The 14,739-nt window shown below is 38.5% G+C and overlaps 1 protein-coding gene across 1 annotated transcript in view; it reads left to right on the top strand.

Moving 5' to 3' along the window:
- pdgfd (platelet derived growth factor D) overlaps positions 1-14,739 on the top strand; it is a 202,421-nt gene that overhangs the window by 149,885 nt on the left and 37,797 nt on the right. The window contains exons 4-5 of the mRNA XM_008108043.3: positions 11,230-11,286; positions 14,157-14,355. Of these exons, the coding sequence (XP_008106250.1) occupies positions 11,230-11,286; positions 14,157-14,355 (256 nt within the window). The remainder of the gene's footprint in view (positions 1-11,229; positions 11,287-14,156; positions 14,356-14,739) is intronic.

Genomic DNA, 14,739 nt, shown 5'->3' with positions numbered 1-14,739 from the left:
ACTCTTTGCTCTCCCACCTCTGGATATTGCTTCAGAAGCATTTAAAAGAAAAATATCCGCCGTGGTCCTTATTTACAGGGCAGCTTTAAAATGTCACCCCTCAATGTCACTCACATCAAGGGAGGAAGGACTGGGGAATGACCATTTTACCTCTCTCTCGCACAGTCATTAACCTCCTGTTAATTCAAAAGGGCTGCTTTTTTCTGCTCTGCTGGATGCAGGAGAGTCTGCAGAAGTATCCGCTTGCTCATTTTGCAATTTCACTCTAGGCATTTTCTTGTATTACCAAGGAAGCTGACTCCTAAAACTGTCAGTCAGCATGACAGAAGTTCATCAAAGTCCTCTCAAGGGCACTAGATTCTGCAATGGGAAAATGAAATTAAATTATTTGGGGCTGGGTTTCTGGGAATGGGTGCAATACAAGAGGCAGAAAGTTACAGCTTCACATTAGTTTTCCCCTGTGAAGCGCAGGACCAGGAGGTTGTGATTTGCACAGGAAGGTGACAAGTAGGGGAAGATAAGCCTGGCTCTATCATTTAGGCCAGTGGTTTTCAACCTGTGGGTCCCCAGATGTTTTGGCCTTCAAATCCCAGAAATGCTAACAGCTGGTAAACTGGCTGGGATTTCGGGGAGTTGGAGGCCAAAACACCTGGGGACCCACAGGTTGAGAACCACTGATTTAGGCAAAATGAAGAACCTTTCTCTATCTGTCTGTGACTTCAGGTTGCCTATTGACTTGTGGCAACCTCGTGAATTTCACAGGGTTTTCTTGGGCAAGTTATCCTCAGATGTGGCTTTGCCAATTCATTCCTGTGAAATATATCCTATAGCACCTGATCTTACATATCCTGGTTTTTATTTCACAAAAATCAGATATATGACATCAGAGTCAAGATGGCAAACATAATAAATAAGAACACATAAATCAGAAAGGATTACCCGGCAGGTTTTTTTTTTTGGTTTTTTTTTTTGTTCAAGGCAAAAACAGAAGGAAAAGGGGCACTTTTAAAACATGTGTATTTAAACACATTATGATTTGGTGATACCACAATTTGGTTAAATAAAGTGGTCAGAAGTTACATTTCATTGATCCCATTGGATTTGAGAGAAACTAAAGATCAGTCCTGTCTGGGATGATGCAAATTCAAAGGAGGACTGGCAACCCAAGACCCTCTGTGCCATCTCAAAGTCTTTGAGAAAGAAACTAAGCTAATGACATTTTCTGGTCAAAATCATAGATTCTAAGAATATTTCCAGTTAAAAAGAAATTTAGCCTAGGAGGACATTGGCAGCTCGAGCTAGAATAACTACCCTTGACTTTGCATTCCCTTTTAAAGCATCTCAGGTGGGAAAATTTAAGTGACATCTGAAACTGTGGTTCCCAAATGTTATTCCTCCAGCTGTTTTGGACTTCAATGCCCATAGCTTCAGCCAGCCTGGAAAGCAGTATGGAATTTTGGGAGTTACAATCCAAAACATCTGGGAGACAAACATTTGGGAAACACTGCTCTAAAACAAAGAAACATCTTCAAACAAATGATAGACTTCCTGAGAGACACCACCCAATATTTGTTCTATCAAATAGATATTGGGAGTTGTAGTGAAGCAGCTGCAGGCTAGATATGGAGAAGAATTTGTGAAGAATTTGTTTTCAGAATTGGTTCAATTCAGTCTTTTAAACTTGAACATGCCCATCTGTATTTTATAATGTGTTTATGAATGTCTGATGTAATAATTTTAACTGATTTATAGTGTATTGTACAATTTTTATATACCGTGTTTCCCCGAAAATAAGACAGTGTATTATATTAATTTTTGCTCCCAAAGATGCACTAGGTCTTATTTTCAGGGGATGTCTTATTTTTCCATGAAGAAGAATTCACATTTATTGTTCAACAAAAAAATGAACATTTATTATATACTGTACAGTAGCTGTCATCACAAACCAGCATAACCAGACAAACTGTGAGTCCTATCAATAATTTCTTGTTACTACCATTATTCCCATGTACAACAATCTATAGTACATATGTTTACCGATCCTGCAGGCTGTAATGTTCTGTTTGGCGGGCATGCTTCCAGACAAAAGCTTTGCTAGGTCTTACTTTCAGGGGAGGCCTTATACTTAGCAATTCAGCAAAACCTCTACTAGGTCTTATTTTCTGGGGATGTCTTATTTTAGGGGAAACAGGGTATGTGTTTTATTGTAAGCCGCCCTGAGTCCCCTGTTGGGTGAGAAGGGCGGGATATAAATATTGTAATTAATAAATAAATTCAAGACAGCTGACCTTGTGTATATCCACAGATTCTGCAACCATGGATTTAATAATCCACAACAAGAAAATACTCTTTAAAAATCAAAAAAGCAAACCTTGACTTTGCTATTTTACAGAACCATTGCGTACAATGGGACTTGACCATCCACATATTTTGACATCCATGGGAGATCCTGGAATGAAACCTCAGTGGATACCAAGGACCCACTGAACATTTAGGAAAGAAGAAACAGAGTTGGTGCTATTCAAAGGTCTAAGGTCTGAAGGGGTGTCTGATATGCTATTAATGGAGCAAGCTTATTATCTACTGCTCCAAAGAATAGAAAGAAAACTTTGATTAGCCATTGGGAATAGATTTATGATGCTACAACCTGTTTGGCAGAGGAACAGATTGCTTGAGAAGGTGGACTCCCCTTTGTTGAAGGCTTTTAAACTGAGGCTGTGTGGGCTGGGCATCTACAAGGAAGGCTTTAGCTGTAGATCTTTGCACTCCCAGATTATAAGACTTGATAAATTATGGACTACTCTATATATCCTCTGATTATTTGATTTTATCCTTTTCCCATTTTTGGTTCCAAGACTTTTTTACATTTATGTAAATGTTTAACACATTTCCCCTAATTTGCAAGTTTATTTATCCAATTGATTTGATTTTTGTACACTTTTGCTTTTTGATTAAAGTGCATTTCTTTGAATTTGGGGCAATTATGCACAGTTTAGCCATTTGCATTTTAAAATATGCACATAATTTTGTGCCAACTGCATTTCTCAGACATGTCCTCTAAAGCTTTGCAGTTCTGTGAATTCTTGAGGCAAGGCCTTCATTTTCTCATTGCAAGTCTTGAGAGGTGTAAAAACACTACTTTCAGTAGCTCTGCCTTGTCCAACAAAATTTTTGTCCACACCTATTGGCTTATTTAAAGAGCATTAAAATGACATGCAAGCTTTTCACATACTGAGATCTCTTAATAAGGCAAAGGTGACAAAGATAAAGACTTGGTCCTTCAATTGTGTCACCCCTTTAAGTTGAATTCTACTTATAGCATACGTTTCACTGTTTCACTGATAAAAACTATAATATCAGCAACCAAACAATATCCGTTTGTGCTCAACATGGAAAAGGTTATTACACAAGATCACACAAACTAGGAAATGTGCAGAAATGTGCTTTTGCCTCTGCCAGCTGAATAGGTTAAGAATCCATTTTCTCCAGTTCTTCTGACATGGGTGCAAATGACTTTTGCACTTTGAGCTCAGGCTTGATTTACACTGCCAAGTAAAGCAATTTCAGAATGTAGTTTAACTTCATTGAACTGACTTCTGTGATTCTACACTGCCATATAATCCAGTTCAATGCAGTTACTCTTACTCTTACCCTACTCTTTAGCCACAAAAGCTCCCAGAACAGATTAGAATTGTTGATTTGACAGTTCCCTGCCCTCAGGTTTGCAATCTATATAAGATACAAGAAAAAGGGGAATGGTAGTGTGTAAAGGTATTAAGCCCAGCAGGTTCTGCCTGTTCATCTCTTTCTCCCAGGGCAGTGGCAGTTGGGATGGAAGGAGGGTGTTTCATCTGCTTCTGAATCTAGGCATGATGGAGCTGTTCCTGCTTCTCTCTCTCCAAGGCCAGCGAAGTGGCCATTGGGTTGGAGGAATGTACTTTCATGTGCTTCTTGGCCTAGACATATAGGAGCTATGCTTGTCTTTTCTTATCTTCTCTGGAATGCACTGCCAAAAGAGATCAGACAATCCCCTACATTATCCAATTTCCATAAGGAACTGAAGACCTGGTGGTGTTGGCAGGTTTTTGAGTAATTACATTGGAATACCACCGATCTCTGGGCCTGAATATATTGCACAAGATTTATCTAGCCTACAATGATACATTTTAATATATTGGGTTTATGGTTTCCGTCCCCTTGATCAGGTTGTGTAAGTGTTATTTATTGCTATATAATTGTATTGTTTTACCTTGCTTAATAATGTGTTATTATGTTATGTAATGTATGTGTGGTTTTTATGATTGGAAACTGCCCTGAGTCCCATCCGGGAGATAGGGAGGTATATAAATAAAGTTTATTATTATTATTATTATTATTATTATTATTATTATTATTATTATTATTAATCTCCCTCCCATTCCAGGGAAGTGGCAGTTGGGATATAGGAAGGGATTTTTATCTGCTTCTGAGTCTAGATGTGATTTTGTTGTGCCTGCTCTTCTTTCAATCCATAGCCAGAGCAGTGGCAATTGGGATGAAAAGAGTGCCTTTCATCTACTTCTGAGCCTAGACACGAGGGAGCTGTGCCTCCTCTTATTTCTCTCCATGGACAGGCAGTGGCAGTTGGGATTCTTATTTGAGGCATAATGAGATGTATTATACCTGCTCCTTATTTAAGGCATAATGAGATGTGCCTGCTCCTTGTTTTCTCCTTGCCAAGGCAGTGACAGTTGGGATAGAGAGCAAGCCTTTCGTCTGGTTTGGTCCCAGGCATGATGGAGCTGCACTTGCTTCTTCTCTTCTCCATATGCCAATTCCTCCCTCAAAATATATCCCCTAGGATATTGTTTATCTGTGCAATTGTTCATAGTTTCATAAGTTGGCCACATGATTTACGTCATGCTATCATATGGAGGGAGAAAGAAGTCTGGATAAAACAGGCCTATTTAAAACCATCTTCCTTGCTCTTTACACCTTTTGCTTTTCATAAAAAGAAAAATCAAGTTCAAACTGACCTTGACTGTAATTACAGCTGAAAACCTTCATGTTTCTTTGACAGAGTTTGGAATATCATGCTCTCTCCTCTATTATAACAAGTGACTATGTCAGAATGAATCAGGAAGCATCCACTACATTGTTTCACACTATTATTAACATAGTCATCACCAATAATGGAATTAGAGCCAATGATGTATAGTGGCAGCCAAGCTCTTCAACAGCTCACCATTTCTGAGTTTTGGCTATTTAAAGCTCCAGTTGGACTCATTATATAAATCTTCAATTATCTTATGCCCACATGCAAGAACCAACAATTTCAGTTCTTCCTGAAAACACAAGGGTTTCTGTTCAATTTTCAAACACTATTCAAACTTGGGATTTAAGTCCCTTTCACACTACATTATTATAGTGGACCTGTGGTATCTCCTGTAGTTTGGTTCCAGAACCCCTCATGGATATCTAAATCCATGGATGCCTAAACCATAGTATATACAATAGCATAGGAAAATAGTGCCTCTTACATAAAATTGCAAAATCAGATATTTTCAAGTCAAGGATGATTGAATCTGTGGATACAGAATCTCTGGATATGGAGTTTGATGAGACACTAATGCTCTCAAGTTGAGAATTCTAAAAACGACAAATTCAAGGATTCCATAGGATCCATAACAATCAAACTAGAATCATGGTGCTATCATTGTGTAGTGTGAAGGGGCCCACAGCTGGGGATAATATATTTAAACAAAAAATGTGCATGACTGGGGAAAGAGAGTGGGATATAAAACACAGTAAATAAATATGTAGTTTTCTAAAGCATAGAGCTTTGGTGGTGGGTCTGTAGAAGAAGACCTATTCTTGACCTGTATTGATGACATTGGTTTCCAGGTGGAAGGCGGTCCCATTCAGGGATGGCTTGATGTGCCTTCCTCTTGATTCATTTCTCCCTTTTGCCCTCCATTCGTGCCTTTGAATTCCACAGCACTGTTGCTGACCTACAATTAGAATGCTCAAGAGCCAGGGCTTCCCAGTTCTTAGTGTCTATGCCACTGTTTTTAAGGTTGGATTTAATCCCACCTTTAAATCTCTTTTCCTGTCCACCAACCTTCTGTTTCCATTCTTCAGCTGAGAGTTGAGTAACTGCTTTGGGAAATAGTGATCAGGCATTCAGACAACATGGCCAGTCCAGCACACTTGATGACGTAAGATGATTGCTTCAATGCTGGTGGCCTTTGCTTCTTCCAGCGCACTGACGTTTGTCCACCTGTGTTCCCAAAAGATTTACAGGATTTTTCAGAGGCAGCGCTGATGGGATTGTTCCAGGAGTTCAGTGTGACATCTGTAGATGGTCCACGTTTTGCCAGCATATAACAGGGTTGGGAGGACAATAGCTTTATAAACAAGCAACTTATCTCCCTACAAATTCCTCAAACACTCTCTGCTTCATTCAGAAAAATACTGCACTCACAAACTCAGACGGTATTGTATTTCAGTGTCGGTGTTGACTTTTGTGGAGAGGTGGCTGCCAAGGTAGTGGAAATTGTCAACATTTTTAAATGTTACACCATTAAACTGTATTTCTGGCATTGCAGAGGAATTAGCTGTTGCTTGCTGAAAGATCACTTTTGTTTTCCCAATGTTCAGTGAGAGGCCAAGCTTCTCATATACTTCTGCAAAGGTGTTTAGAGTGGCTTGTAGGTCTTCTTCTGAATGAGCACAGACCACATTATCATCAGCATATTGGAGTTCTATAACAGATGTTGTTGTGACCTTGGTTCTGGCTTTCAGTCTGCTGAGGTTAAATAGCTTGCCATCTGTCCGATAGATGAGCTTTGAGAGTATGCTCAAGGTCATTTAATGTATTTCCATGGCCAAGCAAAGATTCATATTTTACTCTTGTGGATCACTAGTTCAACACTGCATACACTGTGCCATGATGGTGTAGTAAACTGCAAAAGTAAAGAGAATTAATTTTAAAAATATACCTTTAAAGGAAAAACCCATAGGCCCAACACATTTCTGCCGCATAACTTTAAAACTGAGAAAACAGCACCACTTTGAGCACAATAAATAGCCCAGCAACACTACTGAGGGGAGGCATGGATTCAGATATATGATGGTTATTATGAGCAGTGTGGATATAGAGGTTATGAGAAATGATTTTGTTGTTTTTTCAGTGTGTAAGCAAGAATTGGAACCAGTAATATAAACAGAAGATTGGGTTGCTTTGGAAAACCCTTCAGAGGCTCCAAGTGACTGCAGCTGTGCTAAGTGATCATGAAACACAAAAACATCTCCAAGTGAATACAGGATGAAGCATTTTCCTAAAGGAAGTGTAAAATCATTGAGACAAAATGAGCATGATGTAAAAGCCAAGAACAGGTGGTAACACCTAGCCATTTCCACCCACTTGAAATACTAGACAGGTGTTGCCTTTCTCTACTGAACTAAATGGACTCTTGTTTTGATTTTCCTCTTTAGAGTAAGTGGATGATTCAGGGTTTTAAAAATAGTTGTACCCATCTTGAGGGTGGGGTAGAGGAAGTTCAAATTGGCTGCCAGAGTTGTAGCAAGATTTTCATTCATTTTTATTCCCCCTTTTGCATATGGCTAAGAGATTCTAGGAATGGAAGTCCAAAGTGCCAACTCTTCCAAACCCTGAGACATTGCAGTGGGGCATACTTAGGGTGCATCTCCAATGTAGAATTAATGTAGCCTGATAGCACTTTAAATGCTATGATTCAGTGTGATGAAATTGCGGCAATCATAGTTTTACAAGGTCTTTAGCCTCCTCTGCCAAAGTGTGATAGTGTTTGATCAAATTACAAATTCCAGGATAGCCTTGTGTCATGTCAAAGTTGTGTCAAACAACATAAATTCTACAGTGAAGATGCACCCTCATCCCTGCTCTGCCTGTATAAATTATATAAAACATATGAAGCAAAAAAGGCTTGAATAGGGCTTTTGTCCAATTTATATGGAGGTTTTTTTTGTTTTTTGTTTTTTTGCTTACCTGAATGAATATTTCCCCACTGCCTTCAGGGTCCCTATCAGCAAGCAGTCTTTTTACTTCTTGTTGCACAGCTGGAGGAAAAAGAGAACATTACCCATGTTGATTTCAAGAAAACAAAATCTCTCTTGTGCAACTATAATATAAATACATTAAAGGACTGGTCGATTTACCAAAGCTGAGAAGGGCATTCAGAACATGAAATGAAATGTGTTTTTGTTACAAGAGACTTTTTCATTTTCTCGTTTTATGCTTATGCATTTGGTTTTGAATTGTTTGAATTGATTCTTATAACAATTTATTGTATGGTATAAGAACATACTCTCTCACTGATTTGTCAGAGACAGCCCCAATTAACCCTCTGTCAGACCTCTTTTTCGGCCACTTTTAAAATGACCTAGTTTGTCTTCTCCCACCTCTCCTCTTTGTTCCCATTTTATTTCAGTTGCTGCAGAGCCATGTTCAAATTTCTCAAATTTACTCAGCAGGGAGGAAAGGAGAGAGGACAATAAGAGACAGAATTTCCCTCTTGATAGTAAGCTCAGGCAAAAGGAAACTGCTGCAGCTTGGGTGTTGTTTTCTCATTAATAACATTTGCCATACTGGCCACATTCTGATGTACTGGTTTTTATCTGTGAAAGGTTGTAGAGTATGAAAGATTGTATTTCTAGTTTCCTCGTTTGTGCAGACTAGGAAATGTTTAGTAGGCTCAACTTTCTCACCCATCTACAACTTGTAGGTTTATTTGTTGTAATCAATAAGGCCAAAACCCTATATAACAAAACTTGAGCAAAACCTTCATGTAATTCAATGGGACTACAAATGGGGCAGTACAAATTGAGAACCCCTTATGCAGAATTCCAAAGTTCAAAATGCTTCAAAATCCAAAATTGTCTACACAGGTGCCTGCGATAATGACACTTTTGCATTCCGATGTCCAGGGTACATCAGTTTAGTCTGTCTCACACGCAAAGTTTTAAAAATAATGTCTATAAAATTACCTTCAGACTATGAATACAAAGTGTATATAAATATAAAATGAATTTTGTGCTTAGGTTCCCCTCTCAAAGATATCTCATAAGGCTGTGCATAATTTTTTTCTAATTAGTAAGTCGTATCTAATTTGTAAGTTTTGTATATACGAACAGATATTAAGAAACATGGAGTGGGGGAGCACCCATGAAAAGAATCAAATCTTACCCAATACTTTTTCATTTGAATTCTGTAATACTCAGAAGCCTATCAAAATCAAGTTTCATTTTGATACACTTCTGAGCAAGTCAAAAGAACCAACTATTTTCAGTAGGAGGTGAAGCCAAAAAGACTGCCATTCCTATAGAATCATAGAATCATAGAATAGTAGAGTTGGAAGAGACCACATGGGCCATCTAGTCCAACCCCCTGCTAAGAATTTACTTTAAATTCATCTCACCATGAGTAGATGAAAGCACCAGGGTGGGACAAAGCTAAGTGAAAGGGACTGAGAAAGCACAAAATTCTGGGAAACGTAGTTTGGGAAGGCAAGAAGACGTATAGCAGAGAATTCAAAAGGCACTGCCCTAAACTACATTTCCCAGAATTCTGCTCAGCATCAGAAAGCTCCAATCGGGAGAGGGGAGAGATTTTTCCCTCCCAGCAGCAGCCAGAGTTGTTGAATCTGCAAAAAGGAGGACTCACTGATACTTCAATACTAGTACAGTAGAGTCTCACTTATCCAACATTCGCTTATCTAACGTTCTGGATTATCCAACGCAGCTTGCCTCCCATCCGGATCCACAGCTGTTTCTCTAGGCAGCAAGGACTGAACTTTTTATAGATTTAATTCCCAAAAATGTTGTTACTAGAAGTTAATTTTATGCAATTCTATCTTTATTTGTAGTCAATTTGTTAGTAGCCAATGTTTTTGTAGTCAATGTTTTCAATACATTGCCATGTTTTGGTACTAAATTCATAAATACAGTAATTGCCACATAACATTACCGTGTATTGAACTGCTTTTTCTGTCGATTTGTTGTAAAACATGATGTTTTGGTGCTTAATTTGTAAAATCACAACAGAATTTGATGTTTAATAGGCTTTTCCTTAATCCCTCCTTATTATCCAACATTTTCGCTTATCCAACATTCTGCCAGTCCATTTATGTTGAATAAGTGAGACTCTACTGTAATTAAATCAAAACTTTAAAAACTTCCCAAAAATGAGTAGATGTATGAATATTTCTGAAACTTGGAGGGATTGATCCCCTGTTATCTTGTGTCATTGTATAGAAAATTCAAGGAGATAACTTGTAGTTTTTAAAGTATTATTTTTAAAAACTTTTAAAATTCTCCTAAAATCCATGGATGAATAAAACATTCTGATATTCGATGGGCTAATGGTGGAAAATGTGTTCTATAATTGCTGCAAGTTTCATGCCAGTATGTCTAACAATGAGGGAGAAAGGCATCCCTGAAGTTTCCCCTTGGGCCAATTAAGTACTTAACTAAAAGTAACTAAAAAGTAGTTAACTCATTATAGTTACAATACAGACCCCATCCAATTTTGGAAACATTTTAGAAACAATTTTTCCTCCTCCCCCTAATTTCGTAATGAGTATTAAAACATTATTTCATTGATCGCACAGGCCTTGTATCTCATTCTGGATATTTAAGTATTCCAAAATCACAAATGAGGAATACTTTTGGTCCCAGGCATTTTGGGATACTCAACTTGTAATCTGGTATCGATATCAAACAGAGTGAAGTGAAGCTGGTGTAATATGAGTTTGTGGTAGAAAGCCAGGAGAAAAATACAGTACTTTTGTAAGGTCAAAAAAGTGAAAACTTATATTTATTGTTTCAAGAAATTTATTTGGGGTAGAAAAGGAGAGAGATAAAAGAAGACTTAGCTATATTTTAGTAAAGAGCCCCTAACGCTTGCTCTCATGTGCAGGTAAGCCAGCCTGAGGCAGGAGCTTCATGGATGTGCCCTTCCTAGACAAAGGGACATAAAATGCAAACTTTAGGGAAAAAAGAGGGAAGTGACCTCCAGGCAGAAAGGAAACCAAAACGTCTGAGTACATATATCAAAGAAAGAAGCAGAAAGGTCAAACAAAAGAGCAGACATGTTCTCTAGAACTCACCTTCTGGCACAATGATCATACTATTACATTGTTTGTAAGTGAGTGGAGGGAAAACTATATAGCAGTGTTTTTTATTGTCCTATCTGCTTTCCTTGTGTTCTAGTATGATCTTCAGGATGTATCTGTAGCCAACTGGGAATCAGTTACCAGCCCTGTTATGGTAAGTCATGCCTATCACTGTTTTATGAAACAAACTCATCCAGATACAACATTGGGAACATGTTGCAGCATGCCTAGGGTAGAGTGGTAGAGCACACATTTTTATGGCACAACCATAAAAATTAAAAATTTCAAACATTTTGGATGCAAAGTAGATATGATGTTGTTTGGTTTAGGTTTGATACTAAGAACACAAAACTATAATTATATTTTCCATGTCATATGTTTTCTCGGTGTGTGTCTATATAATGCATATTAATCTAGTCCGGACACTGGGTTACAACATAAGTGTCTAGGGGAACATCTACACTGCCCATTTAGGTCAGTTTGGAGGTAGATCATTTCATGGCCAGCCACAAAACACACATGAGCTGATGTGTAATAACCTTGGGAAAGCCACTTAATGTAGCTGCACCTCGGGGTTAAAATAGTTCAGGGAAAACCCAAATCCTGTACCAGTATTCGAGCTTTCCCCTGAGATATGACAATGCAAACACCCATAACTGTTTCCTATGCAGAACCAGCTGCAGGTGTCCCAACAACCATCCCATTCTTCCCAGGGATGCAGGATGGATGTCTCTTCCAGACCTTTCCCTCCCTGCCACTGCCAGCCACAGCAATAACAAGGCCATCTACCTCATGTATGGCAGTCCCTCTTCCTCCTTCCATGTCCTGTGACTGGCAAAGGTGTCTGGGAGAAGGGGCTCCTCATATATTGTCTTGCTTTGCTGAGACAACTAATGTCACTAAAATGTTGTCAATGGTGAGATCCCTTTGCATCCTTCCTAAAAATAGTTTTAGATGCACTACAAGTGGAAAAACGTTTTCTCTTCTCACTTTTCACTCAGCATGTAATTTAGTTCTGCCTTACTTATTGGAAAGAGGTATTACATGTTTTAATTCCAAGTTCTTTTTACTGGTGGAGCTCAAGCACTGGAGTCTAAATTTTATACTTAATAAATAGGAGATGACATTAACAGCTTATGTAAGCTTGCATTGTTCAGTTCTCCCACACATACTTCTGAGGTTTTGCATTACTTTTGCTATTCAAATATAGACAGTGAGCCAGTTCCCTCCCACCACATATCAGTTTGAAGTAACCATGGAAAAAATTGGGCAGTGTGTAAAAACCATTTGTTAAACCACTTCAGCATCATTATTTTTAAGGTGCCAATAACTTTTAGACCTGTGCTATCACGATAAGTCCTCCTTTCTCTTATGCTAAAGCAGAAGATTGGAAATGTTACATTTTATACAACAACTTCCAGAATATCCCAGTCTGACCATACCAGCTAGGGTGTTGTGGGATATGTAGTCCAAGGAGTAATGTTTTCAAGCTTGGTGTGGCCAGTGATGGCTCGGGGTTCTGTGAGTTGCAGATTGAAAAGTAACTTTTCCAAGCACTGGATCAGTCCTTGGTGCACTTGGTGATTTTTTTTCCCTGCTAAAACTGGATATTCACCTCTTCACAGAAGCAGCTCAATTTGCTTCAGATGCTACTTCTCAAAGAATTGTTCCATTAGATATACCATCGTGTTACTTTAGTGTCTGTATCTTATTTTCCAACTTCTTCCAAGAGAACTTATTTTTCTACATGTTGGCTAAATCATGAAACTTTTCTGCTGACTCCCATGATTTTATAGGTTTTATAGCAAGGAAAGGTTGCAGTAGATGAAAGTGTTTGGTTTGGTTTTGTTTTTTCACCATTGGTCTTCACTCTGAAGACTGCTGAAAGTTATTCTCACAGGTATTTTGATGTCTCTCCATGGTCTCCTCATCACTGTCCAGAAACACATTTCAGCATTCTATTTCTGATGTAAACTTCTCTTCAGAGACTTACGTCAGTGTCCATTAGTACATCCAGAAAAAGCTTTTCATCCACAACTCTGTGCTGCTATCTCTTCTTATTTCTCCAGTCCTGCAGTCTGGGACATCCCTGACTCTGAAGTTCACTGCTACTTATTCTCTACCCTCAACAGTCTGAAGGTCTCCCAGCTTCTCTAAGCAAATATGCCCTTTCTCCCTTGCTGCTCCTTAAGCCTCAAACTGTTATCTCAAGAGATGCCATAAGACCACCTCTTCAAATCCTTCTTCAAAATTACTTTTTCTGTGAAGTTCAACCCCATAATCTTTGACACACTAAATTCATTTAACTGAAATACTCAGGTAGTCTAGCCCAGTTAGTGCCATCTTTTTCTTTGCTTCATCTTCCTCTAGTCTCCTCTTTGTTGAATGTTGAGTGAGCCCTTTGGAATAGATATCTGTCTTCTAAAAGTTGCTTTTTAGAGTACAACTCCCAGAAACTCTCTCCCTCCAAAAACATTCTGGAATTTATTGTTTTAAAGATATTTTCCAGGCCCAGATACAGTGCATATTGACATACATACATAATCAGAGCTTAGAAAAATTGCTTTCTTGGACTGCAACTGCTAAAATGTGCCAGTTAATATGCTTTATAGTTGGGTTATAATGTGATTTAAAAGGGTTGTTGTCCAAAAAAAAACCCAGTTTGAAAGCCCTGTTAATAATCAACCATTTAGGGGTGTGAACTGAATATGTATAAATGAGTGAGGATTGGAAATCATGCAACTCTTCAGATCTTCAGAATGTATTTTCCCGAAATGTTCACCACTTGTTGCTGGTTACGCCTGCTGAAAGTTACAGTCCATTCTAGAAACATCTCAAGGGGTATATAATCCCGATCTGCAGCACACACTCATACACACACAGAGAAAATTGCTGCAATTTTTAGCACCACCTGCTTTGCATGAATGCAATCTGTGAAAATTGCTCAGGAAAATGTGTATTTGAAATGTCTGTCAATTTCTCCCTGGGTTTTTCAAAATACACTGCCCTGTATGTCATTCTTAGGGCGTTTCCCATCATTCTTCATCAGTGACTGATCCTACTCTAACGGCAGAAGCTCTGGATCAAACCATTGCTGAATTTGATACCGTGGAGGAACTGCTGAGGCATTTTAATCCAGACACATGGCAAGAGGATATGAAGAATCTGTACACAGAAACTGCGCCACCTCGAGGAAGAAGTTTCTATGAGAGAAAGTCAAAAGGTAGGAAGAAATATTTCATGGGGAGTATTGTCTGATATTGACATTGCTTTACTCTCCAATTGTCTGGTGGCTGAGATATTTGAAAGGGAAGAAAGTAGATCAGTTCCACAGAAAAAGAAAGAGATTTGTCAATGGAACTATTCTTATAGTTCTTGAATTGGTGCTTTGTTTTCTTATAAAAAGTAGACTAAAAATGATGAATTGCTAGCAGACTAAGGGTACTCTTTCCATACTGCAGAATGAATGCAGTTTGACATCACTGTCACTATTATTGTAGGATTAATGGATTTGACATCACTGTCACTATAATTACTAAGAGCAATGGAATCATGGGTGTTGTAGTTTTTAAATGTCTTTAGCCTTCTCTTCCAAAGAGTGCTGATG

This window comes from Anolis carolinensis, chromosome 3, assembly GCF_035594765.1.
Source record: "Anolis carolinensis isolate JA03-04 chromosome 3, rAnoCar3.1.pri, whole genome shotgun sequence".
NCBI classification, from domain to species: Eukaryota; Metazoa; Chordata; class Lepidosauria; order Squamata; family Dactyloidae; genus Anolis; species Anolis carolinensis.
The sequence above is the reverse complement of the archived record's forward strand: the minus strand, read 5'-3'. Positions and strand labels throughout refer to the sequence as shown.